This window comes from Pongo abelii, chromosome 19 (genome assembly GCF_028885655.2).
Source record: "Pongo abelii isolate AG06213 chromosome 19, NHGRI_mPonAbe1-v2.0_pri, whole genome shotgun sequence".
Lineage (NCBI taxonomy): Eukaryota > Metazoa > Chordata > Mammalia > Primates > Hominidae > Pongo > Pongo abelii.
The window spans coordinates 69,135,287-69,159,669 of record NC_072004.2 but is presented as its reverse complement, the minus strand read 5'-3'; the positions used below and the strand labels follow the sequence as shown (position 1 = coordinate 69,159,669).

Below are 24,383 nucleotides of genomic sequence, written 5' to 3'. Positions count from 1 at the left end.
GTGCCAATCTGCTTTGTCTAGGTTCAGTTCTTTTTTTTTTTTTTTTTCTCCAGACGGAGTCTTCCTCTGTAACCCAGGCTGGAGTGAGTGCAGTGGCACAATCTCGGCCTCCCGGATTCAAGCGCTTCTCCTGCCTCAGCCTCCGGAGTAGCTGGGATTACAGGCGCCCGCCACCGTGCCCGGCTAATTTTTGTATTTTTAGTAGAGATGAGTGTTTCACCACGTTGGCTAGGCTGGTCTCGAACTCCTGACTTCGTGATCTGCCCGCCTCGGCCTCCCAAAGTGCTGGGATTACAGGCATGAGCCACTGCGCCCTGCTTGGTTCAGTTTTTGTTTGTTTGTTTGTTTTCCATTTTGTGGAGATGGGGGCATGTGGTGGGTGAAGGAGGCCGTCTCCCTATGTTGCCCAGAGACGGAATTTCGCTCTTGTTGATCAGTCGGGATTGCAATGGTGCGATCTCAGCTCACCGCAACCTCTGCCTCCCAGGTTCAAGCAATTCTCCTGCCTCAGCCTCCCGAGTAGCTGGGATTACAGGCATGCACCACCACGCCTGGCTAATTTTGCATTTTTAGTAGAGACGGGGTTTCTCCAATTTGTACAGGCTGGCCTCGAACTCCCGGCCTCAGGTGATCCGCCCACCTTGGCCTGCCAAAGTGCTGGGATTACAGGCGTGAGCCACCACGCCCGGCCTAGGCTCAATTCTTTATCCACAATCCCACTCATCTCTCCCCGCTAACAAGTCAGAGAACAACCTCCTGCAAAACTGGATAAAGTTTTTCCTTGGTCTCTCCAAAAAGAATACGAACACGCCATTGCACTCCAGCCTGGGCAACAAGTTTCGCTCTCAACAAGAGCGAAACTCCGTTGCAAAAAAAAAAAAAAAAAAAAAAGTAAGAAAGAAATCCTGCAATATGCAACAACGTGGATGAACCTTGAGGATATTATGCTAAGTGAAGCAGGCCAGTCACAGAAGACCAAATACTGCATGATTCCACTTACATGAGGTTTCTAACATAGTCAAACTCACAGAAGCAGAGAGTAGAACGGTGGTTGCCAGGGGCTGGAGGGAGTTGCTGATCAATAGGTCTAAAATGTCAGTTCTACAAGATGAAAAAACTCTAGAAATCGGTTGTACAGCATTGTGCCTTTAATTAACAATACTGTGTTGTATAGTTGAAAATCTAAGAGGGTCTGCCAGGCATGGTGGCTCATGCCCGTAATCCCAGCACTTTTGGAGGCCAGGGCAAGAGGATCACTTGAGCCCAGGAGTTTGAAACCAGTTAGGGCAACATAGTGAGACTCCCATCTCTACAAAAAAAATTTTTTTTAATTAGCCAGGTGTGGTGGTGTGTACCTGTAGTCCCAGCTACTTGGGAGGCTGAGGCAGGAGGATTGCTTGTGCCCAGGCGGTCAAGGCTGCAGTGAGCCTGGGTGACAAAGCAAAACTCTGTCTCAAGAAAAAAAGAGAGAGAGAGAAGCCAGTTGGGAATCTATTGTAATAATACAGGTCAGAGATGGTGGTGATGTCTTAGACTACAGTGTTGTATTAGTTTTATATTGCTGATATAACAAATTACAGTCTATTTGCATAAAACAACAGAAATTTATTATCTTCACAGTTCTGGAGGTCAGAATCCCAAAATCAATTTCACTGGGCTGGCTGGGCACGGTGGCTCACGCCTGTAATCCCAACACTTTGGGAGGCCGAGGCAGGCGGATCACGAGTTCAGGAGTTCAAGACCAGCCTGGCCAATATGGTGACATCCCTTCTCTACCAAAAATAGAAAAATTAGCCAGGCGTGGTGGCTCACGCCTGTAGTCCCAGCTACTCAGGAGATTGAGGCAGAAGAATCGCTTGAACCTAGGAGGCGGAGGTTGCAGTGAGCTGAGATGGTGCCACTGCACTCCAGCCTGGGTGACGGAGCAAGACTCCATCTTAAAAAAAAAAAAAAAAATCCACAGGGCTAAAATTAAAATGTTAGTATGACTACATTCCTTCTGTAGGCTTTAGGGGAGAATCCATTTCCTTGACTTTCCCAGCCTGTAGAGGCCGCTACATTGCTGCTTCATTGCCTCTTCCCCAATTGTCAAAGCCAGCAGCATATCATCCTGTCTCCCTCTAGCCTTGGTTTCCATGCTTCCATGTTACCATCTCCTCTCTCTGTGACTCTGATCCTCCTGCCTCCCTCTTGTAAGGACCTGTGGGATTACACTGAGCTCACCTGGATAATCCAGGATAATCTTCTCACATCTCAAGATATTTAATTTAATCATATCTGTAAAGTTGCTTTTATTATGAGAGGTAACATAGTCACAAATAGATTCACAAGGAGACTGGGATGTAGACATGTTTGGAGGGTCATTATTCAGTCTATTACAAGTAGGAACAAGTAGAAACAGCTGAGCTAGAGAAGAATGCAGGTGACCGGGCACAATGGCTCACGCCTGTAATTCCAGCACTTTGGGAGGCCCAGGTGGGCAGATCACCTGAGGTCATGAGTTCGAGACCAGCCTTCTCAACATGGCAAAACCCCACTCTACTAAAAACACAAAAATTAGCCAGGTGTGGTGGCACACACCTGTAATTCCAGCTACTCGGGAGGCTGAAGCAGGAGAATTGGTTGAACCCAGGGGTGGGAGGTTGCAGTGAGCCAAGAACGCACCCCTGCACTCCAGCCTGGGTGACAGAATCAGAATGAGACTCCATCTAAAAAAAAAAAGGGCCAGGCGCGATGGGTCATGCCTGTCATCCAAGCATTTTGGGAGGCCAAGGTGGGTGGATCACCTGAGGTCAGGAGTTCGAGACCAGCCTGGCCAACATGGTGAAACCACGTCTCTACTAAAAATACAAAAAATTAGCCAGCCATGGTTGCGGGTGCCTGTAATTCCAGCTATTCCGGAGGCTGAGGCAGGAGAATTGCTTGAACCCAGGAGGCAGAGGTTGCAGTGAGCCAAGATCACACCACTGCACTCCAGCCCGGGCAAGAGGAGCAAAACTTAGTCTTGGGGGAAAAAAAAGAAAGAAAGAAAAGAGAAAAATCCCACTGAGAAAGGGGCAAGTTTAGGGAAAAAAAAATGGAGTTTATTTTTAAAACTCTTAAAAGAAAGTAACAAAGTACAGCCCCCTGTCCTCACAGACATCATGTTCCAGTGTTTGGGTGAACATGTTTCATTTAAGGTGCCTAATTGATATCTAAGAGTATGCGTTTGGAAGCCGGGCGCGGGGGCTCAGGCATGTAATCCCAGCACTTTGGGAGGCCAAGGTGGGTGGATCACGAGGTCAGGAGATCGAGACCATCCTGGTGAACACGGTGAAACCCCATCTCTACTAAAAATACAAAAAAATTAGCCAGGCGTGGTGGCGGGTGCCTGTAGTCCCAGCTACTCGGGAGGCTAAGACATGAGAATGGCATGAGCCTGGGGGGCAGAGCTTGCAGTGAGCCGAGATCGCGCCACTGCACTCCAGCTTGGGCGACAGAGGAGACACCCTCTCAAAAAAAAAAAAAAAAAAAAAAAGGAAGAGGCAAGCTCTTCATCTGACAGCAAGAGGAGAAAGAAGGTGTGGAAGGTTTAAGAAAGCAGAGAGTGTGTGAAATAGTCATTTTGGAGCATGAGAAAGTAAACATATTTGGGCAATAGTGAAGGAATGCTAAACAGAAAGCATGTTTTACATTGAGTGGCGCAAACTTGTGCACCTTTTTTCTTCAGCAACATTCAGCTGCTTGGGTGCAGGTTTGGTGGAATCCCATCGGTTAGTTTAATTAGGCTGTAGTTTGGTGATTACGACCAGGGATTACCATGAACCAGGCACTGTGCTGACTACTTTGGAAAATGCAAAAAAGAATGCAACATGATCCCTACCCTCAAAAAATGCACAATCTTGGCCGAGCGTGATGGCTCACGCCTCTACTCCCAGCACTTTGGGAGACCGAGGTGGGCGGATCACTTGAATTTAGGAGTTCGAGGCTAGACTGGGCCAACAAGGTGAAACCCCATCTCTACAAAAAACACAAAAATTAGCTGGGCCTGGTGGTGCGCAACTGTAATCCCAGCTACTCAGGAGGCTGAGGCACTAGAATCGCTTGAACCCAACAGGCAGAGGTTGCAGTCAGCCGAGATGGCGTCACTGCACTCCAGCCTGGACAACAGAGTGAGACCAAAAAAAAGTAAAAAATTGGTAGTGAGAAGGAAGAAAATGAACAGGCAATCACAGGTAAAATAAGACTTTTCTGGCCAGGCCGGATGGCTCACGCCTGTAATCCCAGCACTTTGGTGGCCGAAGCACGCGGATCACCTGAGGTCGGGAGTTCGAGACCAGCCTGACCAACATGGAGAAACCTCGTCTCTACTAAAATTAGCCGGGTGTGGTGGTGCATGCCTGTAATCCCAGCTACTCGGGAGGCTGAGGCAGGAGAATCGTGTGAACTCGGGAGGCGGAGGTTGTGGTGAGCCAAGATCACGCCATTGCATTCCAGCCTGGGCAACAAGTGGGAAACTTCGTCTCAAAAAAAAAAAAAAAAAAAAAAAGAAGAATACTTTCCTAATGGAAACCTGTTGATGTTTGAAGGAGCCAGGGGAAGAGGAAGTGATTGAAGATGCTGGAGAAAATGGAAACAACGGAGACACATCTGGCCCGGAAGCAGAGATGGTCTTGGGAAGGACAAGGGAAGTACTTCCTCTTGTGTGCAAATCATGGGGCTGAGGATTCACTGCAGCTCAGGTTGCAGGCACAGAGGCTAGAAAATTGACTTGAAGCATTCCCAAATGCATCCGGACGCAGTGGCTCACGGCTGTAATCCCAGCACTTTGGGAGGCGGAGGCGGGCAGATCCCGAGGTCAGGAGTTCGAGACCAGCCTGACCAACATGGTGAAATCCCCGTCACTACTAAAAATATAAAAATTAGCCGGGCGTGGTGGTGGGTGCCTGTAGTCCCAGCTACTCGGGAGGCTGAGTCAGGAGGCTGAGGCAGGAGGAGAATGGTGTGAACCCGGGAGGCAGAGCTTGCAGTGAGCCAAGACGGCACCACTGCACTCCAGCCTGGGCACCAGAGTGAGACTCCGTCTCAAAAAAAATAAACATAAAAATAAGTAATAAAATAAGAGAATTCCCAGATGCCAGAGGTAAAAAAGGCTGTAGTGAAAAAAAAAAACGGGGGCTATAGTGATGGAAAAGAGGGGATCCCACTGCACATCCGTAGAAGACCCTCAAGCCAGAATCAGAGAGGACTTAGACTTCTCTTTTCTCTCCCGCTACTTTACTTGGGTCCAGATCGCTTGAAGTAGTTTATCACAGACAACAAACTATTCTGAATCACTGCAGGCGATGTCTGGTCAGAAAACACTACATTTAAGGTGTAGTCTTCTTTTTTCTGGTAGAGGGGGTATAGCTCAGGGGTAGAGCATTTGACTGCAGATCAAGAAGTCCCCTAGTTCAAATCTGGATGCTCTCTCACAGCTACTTTTTTAACCCAGTGACGGGCAAGAAAGATAAAGCTCTCTGAGCATTTTGTGGTGGATACTGGGAAAATAATAAACTACATATTACTCCCTTATCACCTTCATAGACTTCACCTTCTACCACGTATATCAACATACAAACTGGTAAGTTATAGGAGGATGTGATATCTGCAACTTTGGAGTGTTCTCTGAATCCCTGGTAGTTGGAAGTGTGATGTGGGGATCCCTGGGTGTCCTTTAGGCCCTTTCTGCCCTTTCTGTGTGCAAAAAATGTTTGTTTGTTTGTTTTTGTTTTTTTGAGGTGGTCTCGCTCTGTTGCCCAAGCTGGAATGCAATGGCTTGATCTCAGCTCACTGCAAACTCTGCCTCCCAGGTTCAAGCGATTCTTCTGCCTCAGCCTCCCGAGTAGCTGGGATTACAGGCATGCGGCACCTTACTCGGTTAATTTTTGTATTTTTAGTAGAAACAGGGTTTCTCCGTGTTGGTCAGGCTGGTCTCGAACTCCTGACCTCAGGTGATCCACCCGCCTCGGCCTCCCATAGTGCTGAGATTACAGGCGTGAGCCCCCGCGCCCAGCCAGAAGAATTATTATTATTATTATATACTTTTTGAGACGGAGTCTCACTTTGTAGCCCAGGCTGGAGTGCAGTGGCGCCATCTTGGCTCACTGCAAGCTCCGCCTCCCAGGTTCACGCCGTTCTCCTGCCTCAGCCTCCCGAGTAGCTGGCACTACAGGCGCCTGCCATCACGCCCGGCTAATTTTTTTGTATTTTTTAGTAGAGACGGGGTTTCACCATGTTAGCCAGGATGGTCTCGATCTCCTGACCTCGTGATCCTCCCGCCTCGGCCTCCCAAAGTGGTGGGATTACAGGCGTGAGCCACCGCACCCGGCCTATTTTCTTGATAATATTAATGAGACCCTTTCTGTGCAGAGGAAAAAAGTATTTTAATAATAATGTCATTTTTTTTTCTGTCTTACTCTTGCTCTTTCATGAGAATACAGTGGAGATTTCCAGAGATTAAATGTGTGAAATCACAACAGATTAGTGTAAAAACATGAAAAACCAGTCCTTTCATCAAGCCAGGTATTAAAGGGATTAAAATAAATAAAACAAAGCCACCCTTCTCACTAAATTATTTTTGTTTGGAAAAGTATAGTTACATTTATTTATTTTATTTTATTTTATATTTGAGACAGGGTCTCTGTTGCCCAGGCTGGAGTGCAGTGGTGCAATCATGGCTCACTGTAGCCTCAACCTCCCAGGCTCAAGTGATCTTCCTGCCTCCGCCTCCTGTGTAGTTAGGACCACAGGCGCATGCCACCACACCTGGCTAATTTTTTAATATTTTGTAGAAATAGGGTCTCACTTTGTTGTCCAGGCTAGTCTCAAACTCCTGAGGACAAGTGATCCTCCCGCTGGGATTACAGGCCTGAGCCACTAAACTCGACCTATTCCTCATTCTAAAATGTTATTTACTTTAGCAAAAAATGGGTTTATTGTTATCTTACGTGAAGTAATAACTTTCTTTAATTTATAATATTGTTAAATGTCATCTGATAAAACCTGTATAAACAAAAACTCCTTGAGGTCTTTAATAATTTAGGAGTGTAAAGGAGGCCAGGCAATGGGGCTCATGCCTGTAATCCCAGCACTTTGGGAGGCCGAGGTGGGCTGATCACCTGAGGTCGGGAGTTCGAGACCAGCCTGACCAACATGGAAAAACCTCATCTCTAACAAAAATACAAAATTAGCCGAGCAAGGTGCCACATGTCTGTAATCCCAGCTACTCGGGAGGCTGAGGCAGGAGAATCGCTTGAACCCAGGAAGCGGAGGTTGCGTTGAGCTGAGATCACGCCATTGCACTCCAGCCTGGGCAACAAGAGCAAAACTTCGTCTCAAAAAAAAAAAAAAAGGGGGCCGGGCACAGTGGCTCACGCCTGTAATCCCAGCACTTTGGGAGGCCGAGGCGGGTGGATCATCTGAGGTCAGGAGTTCGAGACCAGACTGGCCAACATGGTGAAACCCCGTCTCTACTAAAAATATTAAAAAATTAGCCGGGCGTGGTAGTGGGCACCTGTAATCCCAGCTACTCAGGAGGCTAAGGCAGGAGAATTGCTTGAACCCAGGAGATGGAGGTTGCAGTGAGCCAACATGGTCCCACTGCACTCCAGCCTGGGTGACAGTGAGACTCTGTCTCAAAAAAAAAAAAAAAAAGAGTGTAAAGGGGTCTAAAATGAAAATATTTGAGAACCACAGCTCCTAGTAAAGAAGTGGCTCAGGGAATAAACTGCTGGGGTTGTGAAACGGCTCAGAGAGGAAATGATATCTGAGCAGAGTTTTAAAGAACAGGTTGGATGGGCGCGGTGGCTCACGCCTGTAATCCCAGCACTTTGGGAGGCTGAGGCAGGTGGATCAACTTGAGGTCAGGAGTTCGAGACTAGCCTGACCAACATGGTGAAATCCCCATCTCTACTAAAAATACAAAAAAAAAAAAAAAAAAAAAATTAGCTGGCCATGGTGGTGTACACCTGTAATCCCAGCTACTTGGAAGGCCGAAGCAGGAGAATCACTTGAACCCTGGAGGTTCAGGAGGTTGCAGTGAGCTGAGATGGTGCCATTACACTCCGGCCTGGGCAACAAGAGTGAAACTCTGTCTCAAAATAAATAAATAAATAAATAACACATAGTGGCTAAAGCAGGTGAGTGCATAAATACCAGAAAGTGTGAATCTAAGCTATATGTCCAGAAATCCTAAGTGGTTTGGTGTTTCTGGTGTGTGAAATGTAAGAGGCAAGGTGGCAGAAGATAGAGCCAGGGAAAAGGTAGGCCATTTCAAGTGACTTCAATGCTGTGCTAAACAGCTTGGATTTTATTCTATAAGTACTAGAGGGTCAGCACATGTTTTTTGTTTTGTTTTCTTTTTTTGTTTGTTTGTTTGTTTTTGAGATGGAGTCTCACTCTATGCCCAGGCTGGAGTGCAGTGGGGCAAACTTGGCTCACTGCAACCTCTGCCTCCTGGGTTCAAGCAATTCTTCTGCTTAGCCTCCTGAATAGCTGGGATCACAGGTGCGTGCCATCACCCGTGACTAATTTTTGTATTTTTATTAGAGACAAGGTTTCACCATGTTGGCCAGGCTGTTCTCAAACTCCTGGCCTCAGGTGATCTGCCTGCCTTGGCCTCCCAAAGTGCTGGGATTACAGGCGTGAGCCACCATGCCTGGCCAGCACATGATTTTAAGCAGTGGGAAATTATGGTCTGACCATATAGAGGCCGATGCAATAGCTTTGAAACAAAGGCAGAACGTGGAAGGCATGGGCAGAAAAATTTAGGAAATAGAGTCAAGTTGATAGACCTTGGTGGCTAGATCTAGGAGGCTGGGAGAAGAGAATTAACTGTGTCCCTGTTTTCTGGTTGAGACACTGGTGGTTATACCAACCAAGAACACTGTTCCTCCTGTAACCATAGCCTTCTCCATCTTGGTTGACAGCAATATCTTCCAATTGCTCAGGCCTAAAGCCTTGGAGACATTTTGATTCCTATCCTTCATACCCCACATTTTATTGGCTCTACCTCCAAAACACATCCAGAATCTGACCACATTACCTCCACTACTACCATTCTAGTCCAAACCACCATCATTTCTCTCCTGGGTTACTGCAATAGCTTCTATCCCTATGTCCTCTCCCACAGTCTAGTCTCAACAACTCAACCACAGTGATCCTTCTGACACATTAGTCAAATCATGTCCCTCCTCTGCTTAAAATCAAACAATGGTTCCTCATTTCACTCAGCCAATGCCAAAGTCCACAGTGGTTTCATTCCATGACTTCCTTTTTTTGAGATAGAGCTCTCGCTCTGTCGCCTAGGCTGGAGTGCAATGGTGTGATCTCGGCTCACTGCAACCTCTGCATCCCAGGTTCACACGATTCTCCCACCTCAACCCACCGAGTAGCTGGGATTACAGGCACCTGCCATCATGCACGGTTAATTTTTGTATTTTTGCAGAGACAGGGTTTCACCATGTTGGCCAGGCTGGTCTTGAACTCCTGACCTCAGGTTATCACCCCCCTTGGCCTCCTAAAGTGCTGGGATTACAGGTGTGAGCCACCATTCCATTACTTCTGACTGCATTTCTTACTACTTTGCTCTTTACTCGTCCTGTCCAATCACATCTGGCTTCCTTGCTGGTGCTCATTCGGTTCAGTCACACCCCTGCCTTAGGGCTTTTTATTGGAAAATGACAAAGGGTTTCTCTCTGTAGCCCAGGTTGGAGTGCAATGGTGCAATCACGGCTCACTGCAGTCCCCAATTCCTGGGTTTAGTGATTCTCCTGCCTCAGATTCCCATGCCACCAGCTTATTTTATTTTATTTTATTTTGAGACAGAGTCTCGCTCTGTTGCTCAGGCTGGAGTGCAGTGGCGCAATCTGGGCTCACTGCAACCTCCGCCTCCCAGGTTCAAACGATTCTCTTGTCTCAGATTCCTGGGTACTTGGGATTACAGGTTGCCCGCCACCATGCCCAGCTAATTTTTGTATTTTTAGTAGAGACGAGGTTTCACCATGATGGGCAGGGTGGTCTCAAACTTCTGACCTCAGATGATCCGCCTGCCTCAGCCTCCCAAAGTGCTGGGATTACAGGTATGAGCCACTGTACCCAGCCGCCACCAGCTAATTTGTAAATGTTTTGTAGAGATGGACTCTCCCTATGTTGCCCAGGCAGGTCTCAGACTCCTGGGCTCAAGGGATCCTCCTGCTTCAACCTCCCAAATTGTTTCGGGATTATAGATGTGAGCCACTGTGCCTGATTTCATGTCAATATCTTTTTGTTTTGTTTTGTTTTGTTTTTGAGACAGAATCTCGCTCTGTCACCCAGGCTAGAGTGCACTGGCACGATCTCGGCTCACTGCAACCTCCACCTCCTGGGTTCCAGTGATTCTCATGCCTCAGTCTCCCCAGTAGCTGGGGACTGCAGGAACCACGCCTGGCTAATTTTTTGTATTTTTAGTAGAGACAGGGTTTTGCGCCATGTTGCTTGGGCTGGGTCTTCAGCTCCTGAGCTCAGGCAATCTACCAGCCTCGGCCTCCCAAAGTGCTAGAACTACAGGCATGAGCCACTATGCCTGGTTAATTTTTGTATTTTTAGTAGAGACAGAGTTTTGCTATTTAGGGCAAGCTGGTCTCTAACTGCTGACCTCAAGTAATACACCCACCTTGGCCTCCCAAAGTGATGGAATTACAGGCATGAGCCACCGCACCTGGCCCCATTTTTGTTTATTTAATTTTTTTTTTTTTTTTTTTGAGACAGAGTTTCAAACGCTCTTGTTGCCCAGGCTGGAGTGCAATGGTGCAATCTCAGCTCACTGCAACCTCCACCTCCCAGGTTTCAAGAGATTCTCCTGCCTCAGCCTCCTGAGTAGCTGGGATTACAGGCGTGCGCCACCACGCCAGCTAATTTTGTATTTTTAGTAGAGATGGGGTTTCTCCAAGTTGGTCGTCAGGCTGGTCTCAAACTCCCGACCTCAGGTGATCCGACCGCCTCGGCCTCCCAAAGCGCTGGGATTACAGGCGTGAACCACTGCGCCCGGCTAATGTTTGTATTTTTGTAGAAACGAGGTTTCGCCATTTTGGCCAGGTTGGTCTCGAACTCCTGACCTCAGGTGATCTGCCCGCCTTGGCCTTCCAAAGTGCCAGGATTACAGGCGTGAGCCAGCGCGCCCGGCCGATTGCCAGTTTTTAATATAGATAGATAGCGATCTATCTATCTATATAGAGATATATAGATAGATATATAGATAGATATATATCGGCCGTGGATGCTGCGGTGAGCCAAGATCGCGCCACTGCACTCCAGCCTGGGCAACAAGAGCGAAACTCCGTCTCAAAAAAAAAAAAAGAAGAAAAGAAAAAGGAAAAAAAAACTGGTAATCAATTTATTAAAATAGTTGACTTAAGCATCTGCAATGGTGACTTCCACCTCAACTCCTGGCTCAATACTGATGGAAGTAATCTGCTTAACAATCTCAGAAGGTCTGTGCAAGTCAATGAGTCACTTGTGGATTCTCATCTAGAAATGATCCCATGTCTTAGAACCTTCACCACAAAGAGTTTTTCTTGAAGTGATTCTCAAAGTCTTGGCAGGCATTCGAACTGGTCCTTTCACTTTGAGATTATTTTCCTTTGCTCCTCTGATCAAGTCAGCACACACCTTCTCCAGGGATTTTACCTTGCGGCTCGTTAGAGTGACTCGAATTCGTGAATTGCCACCTCCGCCTCCCTGGGTGTTTTTCCCTTATCCTTAAAAGCCATGGCTGCTGCGCGGCTTCCTGACCGACTGGTTCCTCCGCGAGAGCCAACAGCGGTGAGTCAGTAGCAGGAGCGTGCGGATCAGCGATCTGCAACACCTACGACCGAGTCTTCCTCAAAGAGCTATTTATGTATATACATTTTTGAGACGGAGTCTAGCTCTGTCGCCCAGGCTGGAGTGCAGTAGCGCGATCTCGGCTCACTGCCACTTCCGCCTTCCGGGTTCAAGCGATTCTCCTGCCTCAGCCTCCCGAATAGCTGGGATTACCTCCCGAATAGCTGGGCGCCTGCCACCACGCCCAGCAAATTTTTGTATTTTTAGTAGAGACGGAGTTTCACTGTGTTGGCCAGGCTAGTCTCGATCTCCTGACCTCGTGATCCACCCGCCTCGGCCTCCCGAAGTGCTGGGATTACAAGCATGAGCCACAAGGCCCGCCCACTATTTATATATTACACTTGGTCTTGGCCAAAAGGCCGAGAAGTGATACTATTTATATTTTTATAATACATATCCCCACCTAACATACTACATACTGCAATTATTTATCTTTTGTTTAGTGTCTAATATCCTCCTCCACCTGCACCCCAGCAGAATGTAAGCTCCATAAGGAAAAGAATGTTGATCTATTTTGTTCTCTGATGTAATCCGCTGTACGCCCTGGACGGAACCTGCTATAAAGTAGGAGCTCAATAAGTATTTGAATTAATGTATCGTGGGAAGGAAAGAACCCAGGAGAATGAGGAGCGGCTGAAGCTGCGAAAGGAGCAATTAGGCCTGACGAGGGGGCTCACGCCTGTAATACCAGCACCTCGAGAGGCCAAGGCGGGCAGATCACTTGAGATCAGAAGTTCGAGACCAGCCTGGCCAACAACATGGCGAAACCCCGTCTCTACTAAAAATACAAAAATTAGCCCAGCATTGTGGCGGACGCCTGTGGTCTCAGCTACTCCGAGGCTGAGACAGAGAATTGCTTGAACCCGGGAGACGGAGGTTGCAGTGAGCTGAGATCTCGCCACTATACTCCAGCCTGGGCGACAGAATGAGACTCCGTCTCAAAAAAAAGAAAAAAAAAGTGTGTGTGTGTTGGGAGGGACGGGTCAATAAATAGAGCAATACTGTATATGTAAAATACAGAATGGTATGGTACCAACAACACATAGATAGAATGATCTGTAGCACTTCTCAACTGTATTACATTCAATGAAACCGTTTAGAGCTTGTTCTCCCTCCCTCCCCCACTTTCTTTGTTCCTTGGGGAACCCCTACACGGCACAAACCGTGTTTTAATTCCTATTCTCTAGTGTGCAGATAAGTGCCTGACACTATTAAGTGGTCAAAAGAGGTCGTGAGCAAGTTAACAAATCACTGTTTCCATGTCCCTAACTACTCTTAAGCTCGTAGAGAAGAGATTTCCTATCTCTTACGCTTCTACTTCAAAGCCCACTTCGCAGAGAGGGCTAAAACCGACGTCGTGAACTTATTACGTAATAAGGCAGCGCCCGGAGGCGGAAGAGGCAGGTTTTTAAGCTCCGGCCACGTGACGAGGGTGGGCGGGGCGTCAAAGTTCATATCCCAGTGTCCTTTGAATCAACTTCCTTTTTTCTTCTTTCCGGCGTTCAAAATGTCGAAGCGAGGTGAGGTTTTGTTTCTGGAGGATCCTCCACCATCTGTCGTGCAGTGGCTGGCGGATTCGTCAGGAGCGGTGGCCCTAGGCAGCTGGGGCGCTTTCCTCTCCTTCAGGCCGGAGAGAGAGAGCCAGGCCACCGCGAGAGCACTGCCAGGGCCCTCGAAAGTGGCAGTGGGGTGCTGGAGATTTGAGATGGCAGGATCCCGACATGAATGTAGTCTGGATCCCGCGAGATCGCTCCGCGAATAGGGCTATCGTAATGGGGTTGGAGTTAGATTGGATTAGGCCCTGGTTTGCGCGACCTCTGCGGTTTTATGCCTTGCAGGAGTAATTACGTTTTGCGAAAGTTGGAGCAAGGGCTGAGTCGTCTAGGTTTCTTAATTTCGATGTCAGAGTGTTAATAGTAAGAAATAGGCTACTTTCCTTGAGAATCGGGTGGCACATGGGGACGGCATAAGTAAAATCCGAGCGAGCTAATCTATAGCGTACAGTCTATCAAAGCATGTGCGGTGAATTACACCTTGAGTATGAGGGGAAACTCCGAACCATGTCTAGATTGTGATCTCTTTATCCTGTTTTCCTTCCCTTTGTATCCACAGGACGTGGTGGGTCCTCTGGTGCGAAATTCCGGATTTCCTTGGGTCTTCCAGTAGGAGCTGTAATCAATTGTGCTGACAACACAGGTGAGGTCTTTGCACGTTGCCATACTCCCCCTTTTAAAAGCACTCAGTGGGCCTGTGGCTAATGACCTATTGAGCCGTCAAAAAGGGGAGAGTGAAAACATCGCTTTTGGGTGAAGTGGCAACATGTGTTGTTTGCTTCAATCGGTGGTGTGACAAGGCGTTCTTGGGGACTACCTGCTTGGGCAGTGAGTGGAGGGAGGGGCTTTGGAAGTGTTTGGGAAATGTTATACTGATGGAACGGCCTGATTGGCCCTCAACATTTTTTATTTTTATTTACATTCTTTTGTAGGAGCCAAAAACCTGTATATCATCTCCGTGAAGGGGATCAAGGGACGGCTGAACAGACTTCCCGCTGCTGGTGTGGGTGACATGGTGATGGCCACAGTCAAGAAAGGCAAACCAGAGCTCAGAAAAAAGGGTGAGCAAACACTGAGCCCACCTTAATACTGATGAGTAGTGGGGGATGCTTTCCTTTATTAGAAAATGGATCAGTTTTCAAGGCCTCAAGTTTGTTTTCCATTGAAAGGCAGTGTGAGATAAGTATCTTAAGTTTTTGCTCATATTGTGTTGGAGGGGGGACCATCATCTTGTCACTTCCATACCTTAGTTTTTTTTTATTATTATTATTTAAGTTTTAGGGTACATGTGCGCAATGTGCAGGTTAGTTACATATGTATACGTGTGCCAAGCTGGTGTGCTGCATCCATTAACTTGTCATTTAGCATTAGGTATATCTCCTAATGCTATCCCTCCCCCCTCCCCCTTGTTTTTTTTTTTTTTTTTTTTTTTTGAGATGGAGTCTCCCTCTGTCGCCCAGCCCCTACTGGAGTGCAATGGCACGATCTTGGCTCACTGCAATCTCCGCCTCCTGGGCTCTCAAAAAAATATATATATATTAAAAAACAAAAACAACAAGCTGCCCGTTGCTTATTTTATTGTTATTTGTTTTTGAGACAGAGTCTCACTCTGTTGCCCAGGCTGGAGTGCAGTGGCACATATCTGTTCACTGCAACCTCCATCTCCCAGGCTCAAGTGATTGTCCTGCCTCAGCCTCCCGAGTAGCTGGGATCATAGGTGTGCACCACCACACCCAGCTAATTGCTCATTACTTAATCTCAGGCTCCCCACTCAAAAGTTTTCCTGTTGGGTGTATGATTTAAAGGGGGAGGCCTCAAAATACTTGCAGCTTGTGTCCTGTCTGGCTTTAGAACTTCTGGTGTTTGGTGCATTTTAACTTCAGCACTTGCACTTTTTTCCTGTGCCTGCCTAGTCTTTCTCTACCCTGGGATGTCTTGCTCTTCTAAAGAGTTCCTGGCCATCCCTTGATTTACAAATGTGATGTTGATTTGTCAGCCCTGTATTACAGTTACTCCTATTCCTGTATCCACCCCACGATGCTCTCCAGTAGATTTTTAGCTTTTGGGTTAGAAATCGTTTTTTGTTCACCATTAATATCCATTTGAGGGCTGGGTAGCACTGTGATTGTGATTCAGCAATTGCATGGGCTTTTTCCTCTTCTCAGAACACTTCCTGGGTCTGATTGGTGCCCCAGGGAGCTGTCAGAGAAGAGCAGAGCAAATGGCCTTCACTTTGTAGAAGAGATGGCAGGAGGGTGGATTGTTGGTCTCAGTCAGTGGTGGGACAGACCAGAGCTCCGAACACTTCAGTTTTAAAACTAGTTGTGAGTTTCCAATTCTGTTAATGTCTTTTTTGGTCCTTGTTTCTGCTAAGTGAATACATCCCCTCCCCTTGGAACTTAATAAATAAGAAGCACAGAAATGTGCAAAAGGGCCAGGTCTACTTGAAGAATTTGTGAGGATTAAATGGTTTATGAGTAGAGGAGGATCAGTAAGTATTGGCTACCTCATGTGTGTCCCATTACTAACTTGGTTAGACTTATCTATTTTTTGTAGTCTTCCTGTCATTATAAAAATTCTGTGTTGGGACCCCATGCTAGTATCAGTGAAGATTTTGAATCCAGGTGTGACTGACTCGACAATAGTTCTTCACAAGCATTATATTTCACCGTGTAGTGATACTTCATTTTGAAAGTTGGGAAAAATGTCTTTTTCACTTTAGTACAGATGGGTGTAAAAGTTACTTAGGACACTGGAAAACAGTTCATTAAAAGTAAAACAAAGCCTGGTGCTTGGGCCCAGGAATTCAAACTGTTTTCCAGTGTAAATCTGAATAGCTTGGTCTCTGCTCATTGCCAGGACTGGGAGGAGTTGGGGGTCCCAGGTCCCATTTCTACATCCCAATTCAGTGATACTGGGATCTTAATAACCCACCTGTGAGGTGAAGTTGGAAAAGGCATAGGCAAGGATAATTGTCCTGAGAGTTTTACACTTGTGAGAAAATACGGCAGCTTTGATTTTAAGATGTGAATAGGTGATTGTGGTTCATGCCTATACTCCCAGCACTTTGGGAGGCCAGGCTGGCCAACGTGGCAAAACCCTGTCTCTAGGAAAAAAAAAAAAATCTGGGCATGGTGGTGCGCACCTGTAGTCAAAGATACTAGAGAGGCTGAGGTGGGAGGATCACCTTAAAGATTGATATTTATACTGTCACTGTCTCAAACGCTGAGTGTACATTCTGTCTAGTTGGAAACTGCTTTTGTGGTGGCACTGCGACTTGACAGGTTAATGACTGCTGTCCTTTTTTCTTCTCTCAGTACATCCAGCAGTGGTCATTCGACAACGAAAGTCATACCGTAGAAAAGATGGCGTGTTTCTTTATTTTGAAGATAATGCAGGAGTCATAGTGAACAATAAAGGCGAGATGAAAGGTAGGAAATCAGTCCAGCTTGTTCCTTAGGTCTCTGAGGTTGGGTGGATTGTCTAGAAGTACAGGCCAAGGATCTTCTGTGTTTGATGATGTCTTAATCTGTCCCCCACATGTTTTTATTTTATTTTTATTTTATTTTTAATGCAGGTTCTGCCATTACAGGACCAGTAGCAAAGGAGTGTGCAGACTTGTGGCCCCGGATTGCATCCAATGCTGGCAGCATTGCATGATTCTCCAGTATATTTGTAAAAAATAAAATTAAACCCATCAAAAAGTATTTGTTTGCAGTGCTTGTCTCCCTGTTCACTTCCAGGGTTCAAGCGATTCTCCTGCCTCAGCCTCCCAAGTAGCTGGGATTACAGGCACCTGCCATCATGCCTGGCTAATTTTTGTATTTTTGGTGGAGACAAGGTTTCACCATGTTTGCCCAAATGGACTCAAACTCCTGACCTCAAGTGATCTCAAGTGATCTGCCCACCCAGACCTCTACAATGTTTTTGACATACCCTGACCCCTGACCATCACTTTTCTGAAATGGAAACTCTGGGCATTTTTTTTTTTTTTTTAAGCAATCCTTGCTTTTTTGTGAGTTTGTAGACTTTCAGCATCTTCCAATTGCTGTATTTACAATTTTGGCCTCAAAAAGTATTATTTGGGTTTTGAGTCCCAAAAATAATAGTAGATACTGCTCGATGACTGGCTATACATGGTAGCTTCTCCTGGAGTGAGAAAGGCATTCAAATGGCTGGGCGTGGTGGCTGGCGCCTGTAATCCCAACACTTTCGGAGCCCAAGGCAGGCGGATCATGAGGTCAGGAGTTCAAGACCAGGCTGACCAAGTGGTGAAACCTCCTCTTTACTAAAAATACAAAAATTAGCTAGGCGTGGTGGCACACCGCCTGTAATCTCAGCTACTGAGAGAATCGCTTGAACCTGGGAGGTGGAGGTTGCAGCGAGTCAAGATTGCACCATTGTACTCCAGCCTGGGCAACAGAGCAAGATTCCATTCCTGCCCCCGCCCCAAAAAAAAGGCATTGAAGTTAAGATAGACTGTATAGTTAGATCCTGGACACATACATGGATTTTGAGGAATGATGTGAGTGGGAGCCTCTTTGTGTATGTACATTTTAGCAGTTAACAGGTTTGGAGTAAATTGAATATTTGTAAAACAACAGTAATTGCCATGTAGGTTTACTGTCATAGTGGAAGATGATTAAGTTGATGGTACCTACAGGTATTTTGCTATGAAAATCTTTTGACAAACAGGATGATCGTGTAATTTATGTTCCAAGCTCTAGTTTGAGAATGGAAGAATGTGATAAAATTTTGCCAACTGAACAGGCATAAAGCCCTGTTAATAAGGGACTTGGCCTTAAGGTAGGAGGTTGTTAGTATTTCTTTCTAAACTGTGTAAGAGTTTATTTAGGTGACATCCAGCGTCTTGGAAAAATGGGTGTTCGTTTAGAACAGTAATTTGGGGGGAAGTGGACTAAATAGGGTTTTTAGATTAAGGTTTGTGTTCATATATCTGTATCTGCAAATACTCAGCCATAAATGTCTCTACCTGTAAGTTGGGTATAATACAAGCTCCACTTGGTATCAAAAAGGACTACCCTTAGTGGCTTCCATGACTAGTTATGGAATGTACCAGACCTAGAGAGGAGTTGTTCTAACCTGGAGCTTTTGAAAATGTTTCCGGTCCATACCCGAGACCAATTAAGTCAGACTGCAGAATAGGACTCAGACATCAGAATTGTGAAGCTCCTAGGAGATGTCAAGGTACACCCAAGATTGAGAACCAGTACCCTGTCTAGACTGAACCAGTCTTGGTTTTAGAAGTATTAAATCTCGGCTGGGCACGGTGGCTCACGCCTATAATCCCAGCACTTTGGGAGGCTGAGGTGGGTGGATCATCTGAGGTCAGAAGAGTGAGACCAGCCTGTCCAACATGTTGAAACCCCATCTCTACTAAATACAAAATTAGCCAGGCATAGTGGTGCATGCTGTAATCCCAGCTACTTGGGAGGCTGAGGCAGGAGAATCGCTTGAACCCTGGAGATGGAGGTTGCAGTGAGCCGAGGTTGCGCGATTGTGTTTCATCCTGGGCAACCAGTGAAACTCTGTCTCGGCGGAAAGAAAATGTATTAAATCTCTAGTTTTAGAGAGTTAGACCATAACGTCCCTGAGTATGGTCAATTTCAAGTCAGCTTTAGTGTGACAAGCCCCTAGGCCCACCATTTATGTCTTTATATATTATGGCAATATATGATCCTTATATATTACCCCTAATCGCTGCTATTTTTGAATTTTATCTTTTCTGAGACAGCCTTGCTCTGTCACCCAGGCTGGAGTGCAGTAACACCACTGAAGCTCACTGTAACCTTGAACTGCTGGACTCGGAATCCTCCTGCTGTGGCCTTTAAAGGGCTGCAATTACAAGTGTGAGCCACTACATCCCACCTCACATTTTATTCTTTGGAGATTTTTTTTGACTTGGATTAAAAGCTTTATATTTACATTTCACTAAATGTTTTCCTTTGTCAGCTGGGCATGGTGGCTCACACCTGTAATCCCAGCACTTTGGGAGGCCGAGATGGGCTGATCACCTGAGGTGAGGAGTTCAAGACCAGCCTGGCCAACGTGGTGAAATCTCGTCTCTACTAAAAATACAAAATTAGCTGGGCATGGTGATGCATGCCCGTAGTCCCAATTACTCCGCAGGCTGAGGCAGGAGAATTGCTTGAACCCAAGAGGCAGGGGTTGCAGTGGCGGAGATTGCAGTGAGCCAGGGAGACTCCGTCTCACTACTGGGCTCCAAGAGACTCCTGGGCTCTTGTTGCCCAGGCTGGAGTGCAGTGGTGCAATCTCAGCTCACTGCAACCTCCACCTCCTGGGTTCTAGTGATTCTCCTGCCTCAGCCTCCCGAGCACCTGTGACTACAGGTGCCTGCCACCACGCTAGGCTGATTTTTGTATCTTTTTTTTTTTTTTTTAAGTGTTTTTTATTTTGAGACCAAGTTTCACTCTTGTGCCCAGGCTGGAGTGCAATGGTGCGATCTCAGCTCACTGCAACCTCCACCTCCCGGGTTCAAGTGATTCTTCTGCCTCAGCCTCCCGAGTAGCTGGGATTACAGGCATGCACCACTACGCCTGGCTAATTGTGTATTTTTAGTAGAGACGGGGTTTCTCCATGTTGGTCAGGCTGGTCTCCACCTCCTGACCTCAGGTGATCCGCCCCCCTCGGCCTCCCGAAGTGCTGAGATTACACGTGTGAGCCACTGCACCCAGCCAGATATATTTTTCCTTTGTCATTGTTAATATTCTGCAAGTTCTTTCTAGGTAAAAGTTTTAATAGAATGGATTCAAGATATCAGATCTGATTTATAGTAGCTTGCAACTTGAACAGTAATACATGTACTTTCATAATAAAAATAGTAGCAAATATAAAAAATAGTAAATTCACTACAAGACCTAGTGGAGCATGCCCATTATCCCAGCTACTCTGGAGGCTGAGATGAGCAATGAAGTCTAGCTACAGGCATGCAAAAATTGGCCGGGTGTGGTGGTGTGCACCTTTAGTCTCAGCTACTCTGGAGGCCGAGGTGGGAGGATCACTTGAGGCCAGGAGGTCAAGGCTGCAGTGAACAATGATCACACCACTGCACTCCAGCCTGGGCAAGACTGTCTCTATGAAAAAAACAAAACAGGCCGGGCATGGTGGCTCACGCCTGTAATCCCAGCACTTTGGGAGGCCGTGGCGGGCAGATCACGAGGTCAGGAGATCAAGACCATCCTGGCTAACAGGGTGAAACCCCGTCTCTACTAAAAATACAAAAAAAATTTAGCCAGGCATGGTGACCTGTAGTCCCAGCTACTCAGGAGGCTGAGGCAGAATGGTGTGAAACCGGGAGGCAGAGCTTGCAATGAACCAAGATCGTGCCACTGCACTCCAGCCTGGGCGACAGAGCGAGACTCTGTCTCAAAAAAAAAAAAAAACAAAAACCTCCATCTCGGCCGGGCGCGGAGGCTCACGCCTGTAATCCCAACACTTTGAGAGGCCAAGGCAGGTGGATCACCTGAGGTCAGGAGTTCCAGATCAACCTGGCCAATATGGTGAAACACTCGTCTCTACTAAAAATACAAAAATTAGCTGGGTGTGGTGATGGGTGCCTGTAATCCCAGCCACTCAGGAGGCTGAGGCAGGAGAATCGCTTGAACCCAGGAGGTGGAGGTTGCAGTGAGCCAAAATCGGGCCATTGCACTCCAGCCTGGGCGACAATAGCCAGACTCCATCTCAAACAAAATCAGCTGGCTGTGGTGGTACATGCCTGTAATCCCAGCTACTTGGGAGGCTGAGGCAGGAGAATCGCTTGAACCCAGGAGGCAGAGGTTGCAGTGAGCCAAGATTGTGCCATTGCACTTCAGCCTGGGCAAGGAGAGTGAAACTCCATCTCAAAAAACAACAAAAAAACAAGGCTGGGCATGGTGGCTCATGCCTGTAATCTCAGCACTTAGGGAGGCTGAGATGGGCGGATCACGAGGTCAGGAGTTCAAGACCAGCCCGGCCAGAATGGTGAAACCCCATCTCTACTAAAAATACAAAAATTAGGCCAGGCGCAGTGGCTCACGCCTGTAATCCCAGCACTGGGACGCTGAGGCGGGCGGATCACGAGGTCAAGAGATCGAGACCATCCTGGCTAACACGATGAAACCCCGTCTCTACTAAACAAAATACAAAATATTAGCTGGGCGTGGTGGCAGGTGCCTGTAGTCCCAGCTACTCGGGAGGCTGAGGCAGGAGAATGGCATGAACCCGGAAGGCGGAGCTTGCAGTGAGCCGAGATCGTGCCACTGCACTCCAGCCACTGCACTCCAGCCTGGGCAACAGAGCGAGACTCTGTCTCAAAAAAAATAAAATAAAATGAAATAAGCTGGGAGTGGTGGCAGGCGCCTGTAACCCCAGCTACTCGGGAGACTGAGACAGAAGAATCACTCGAACCCAGGAGGTGGAGGTTGCAGTGAGCTGAGATCGCGCAATTGCACTCCAGCCTGGGCGACACAGCAAGACTCTGTCTCAAAAAAAAAAAAAAAAACCCAAAAAACAAACAAAAACACCTCCATCTCTACAAAAAAAATTAGCTGGGTGTGGTTGTGTGTATCTGTACTCCCAGCTACCCTGGGCTGAGGCAGGAGAATGACTTCAACCCAGGAGGCGGTGGCTGCAGTGAGCCTAGATTGCTCCACTGCACTGCAGCCTGGGTGACAGAGCGACACTCTGTCTCAGAAATAAATAACATAATAAAATATGTAATTTATATAATTACCTAGATCCAATGCTGTATGTGGAAACTAAAGGAAAAAGAAAAAGAAAATTAGGTGGAGGAAAAATATGGTAATGTGTCCCCCCACTGTTTTGTTATTTTAAAGGAAAGATAAGGCCAGTCCTGGTGGCTCATGGCTGTAATCCTCCCAGTTTAGGAGGCCAAGGTGGGCTGATCACTTGAGCTCAGGAGTTCAAAACCAGTCTGGCCAACACAGCGAAACCCTGTCTCTACAAAAAATACACAAATTAGCCGGGCCTGGTGGCGTGTGCCTGTAATCCCAGCTAATTGGAGGCTGAGGCAGAAGACTCGCTTGAGTCCGGGAGGCAGAGGTTGCAGTGATTCCGGATCGCAACACTGCATGCCAGCCTGGGAAATTGGAGTGAAACCATGTCTCAAGGGGAAAAAAAGAAGCATAAATAATAGCGGATGAAAATAATTGGGGTGGGGCCGGGCATGGTGGCTCACACCTGTAATCCCGGCACTTTGGGAGGCCAAGGCGGGAGGATCACTAGAGGTCAGAATTTTGAGACCAGCCTGGCCAACATGGTGAAACCCCGTCTCTACTAAAAATACAAAAATTACTCAACGCCTGTAATCCCAAGCACTTTTGGAGACCGAGGCAGGCGAATCATCTGAGGTCAGGAGTTCAAGACCAGCCTGGTGAAACCCTGTCTCTAGAAAAATATAAAAATTAGCTGGGCATGGTGGCATGCACCTGTAAACCCAGGAGGCAGAGGTTGCAGTGAGCCAAAATCACACCACTGCACTCCGGCCTAGGCAATAGAGCAAGACTCCATCTCAAAAAAATAAAAAAATAATAATAAAAATACAAAAATTAATGGCGGGGCGCGGTCGCTCATGCCTGTAATCCCAGCACTTTGGGACGCCAAGGCAGGCAGACCACCTGAGGTCAGGAGTTCGAGACCAGCCTGACCAACATGGAGAAACCCCATCTCTACTAAAAATACAAAATTAGCCGGGTGTGGTGGCACATGCCTGTAATCCCAGCTACTAGGGAGGCTGAGGCAGGAGAATCGCTTGAACCTGGGAGGCGGAGGTTGCGGTGAGCCGAGATCGCGCCATTGCACTCCAGCCTGGGCAACAAGAGTGAATCCCCGTCTCAAAAGAAAGAAAAAAAAAATTAGCTGGGCGGCGGGGCAGGATGGCTCACGCCAGTAATCCCAGCACTTTGGTAGGCTGAGGCAGGTGGATCACCTGAGGTCAGGAGTTTGAGACCAGCCTGGCCAACAAGGTGAAACCCCGGCTCTACTGAAAATAAAAAAATTAGCCAGGTGTGGTGGCGTGCGCCTGTAATTCCAGCTACTTAGGAAGCTGAGGCAGGAGAATCACTTGAACCCAGGAGGCTGCAGTGAGCTGAGATCCTGCCACTGCACTCCAGCCTGGGTGACAGAGTGAGACTCCATCTCAAAAAAAAAAAAAAAATTAGTCTGGGGTGGTGACACAGGCATGTAATCTCAGCTATTCAGTATGCTGACACAGGAGAATTGATTGAACCCGGAGGCAGAGGTTGCAGTGAGCCAAGATCGCACCACTGCACTCCAGCCTGGGTGATATCTAAAATATATATATAATAGGCCAGGCACAGTGGCTTATGCCTGTAATCCCAGCACTTTGGGAGGCCGAGGTGGGCTGATAATTTGAGGTCAGGAGTTCGAGACCAGCTTGGCCAACATGGCAAAACCCCATTTCTAATAAAAATACCAAAATTAGCTGGGCTTAGTGGCAGGCGCCTGTAATCTCAGCTACTCGGGAGGCTGAGGCGGAAGAATCACTTGAACCTGGGAGGCGGAGGTTGCAGTGAGCCAAGGTCACGGCACTGCACTCGGCCTGGGCAACAGAGCGTGACTCCCTCTCTAGATAGATAGATAGATAGATAGATAGATAGATAGATAGATAGATAGATAGATAGAATGAATAAGTGAAAGGCCGGGCGCCGTGGCTCACGCCTGTAATCCCAGCACTTTGGGAAGCCTAGAGGGGTGGATCACGAGATCAGGAGTTCAACACCAGCCTGGCCAAGATGGTGAAACTCCGGCTCTACTAAAAATACAAAAAATTAGTCAGGCGTGGTGGCAGGTGCTTGTAATCCCAACTACTCGGGAGGCTGAGGCAGAGAATTGCTTGAAGCCGGGAGGCACAGGTTGCAGTGAGCCGGGATTGAGCCACTGCACTACAAC

General features: G+C 47.2%; 1 protein-coding gene, 1 non-coding gene and 1 pseudogene across 2 annotated transcripts; 2 read left to right on the top strand and 1 right to left on the bottom strand.

Moving 5' to 3' along the window:
• Positions 1–11,375: 11,375 nt before the first annotated feature.
• Positions 11,376–11,872, bottom strand: LOC112129645 (small ribosomal subunit protein uS10-like; annotated as a pseudogene).
• Positions 11,873–13,360: 1,488 nt separating this feature from the next.
• On the top strand, positions 13,361–19,385 carry RPL23 (ribosomal protein L23). Its single transcript, NM_001131307.1, is given in 5 exon segments — positions 13,361–13,400; positions 13,993–14,076; positions 14,366–14,494; positions 16,751–16,864; positions 17,011–19,385. Coding segments are annotated over 5 exon segments (423 nt in total). The 5' UTR covers positions 13,361–13,387; the 3' UTR covers positions 17,094–19,385.
• Positions 14,104–14,234, top strand: LOC112129795 (small nucleolar RNA SNORA21). Its single transcript, XR_002912148.1, has one exon. It is a non-coding gene; the product is annotated as a small nucleolar RNA SNORA21 (small nucleolar RNA).
• Positions 19,386–24,383: the final 4,998 nt, after the last annotated feature.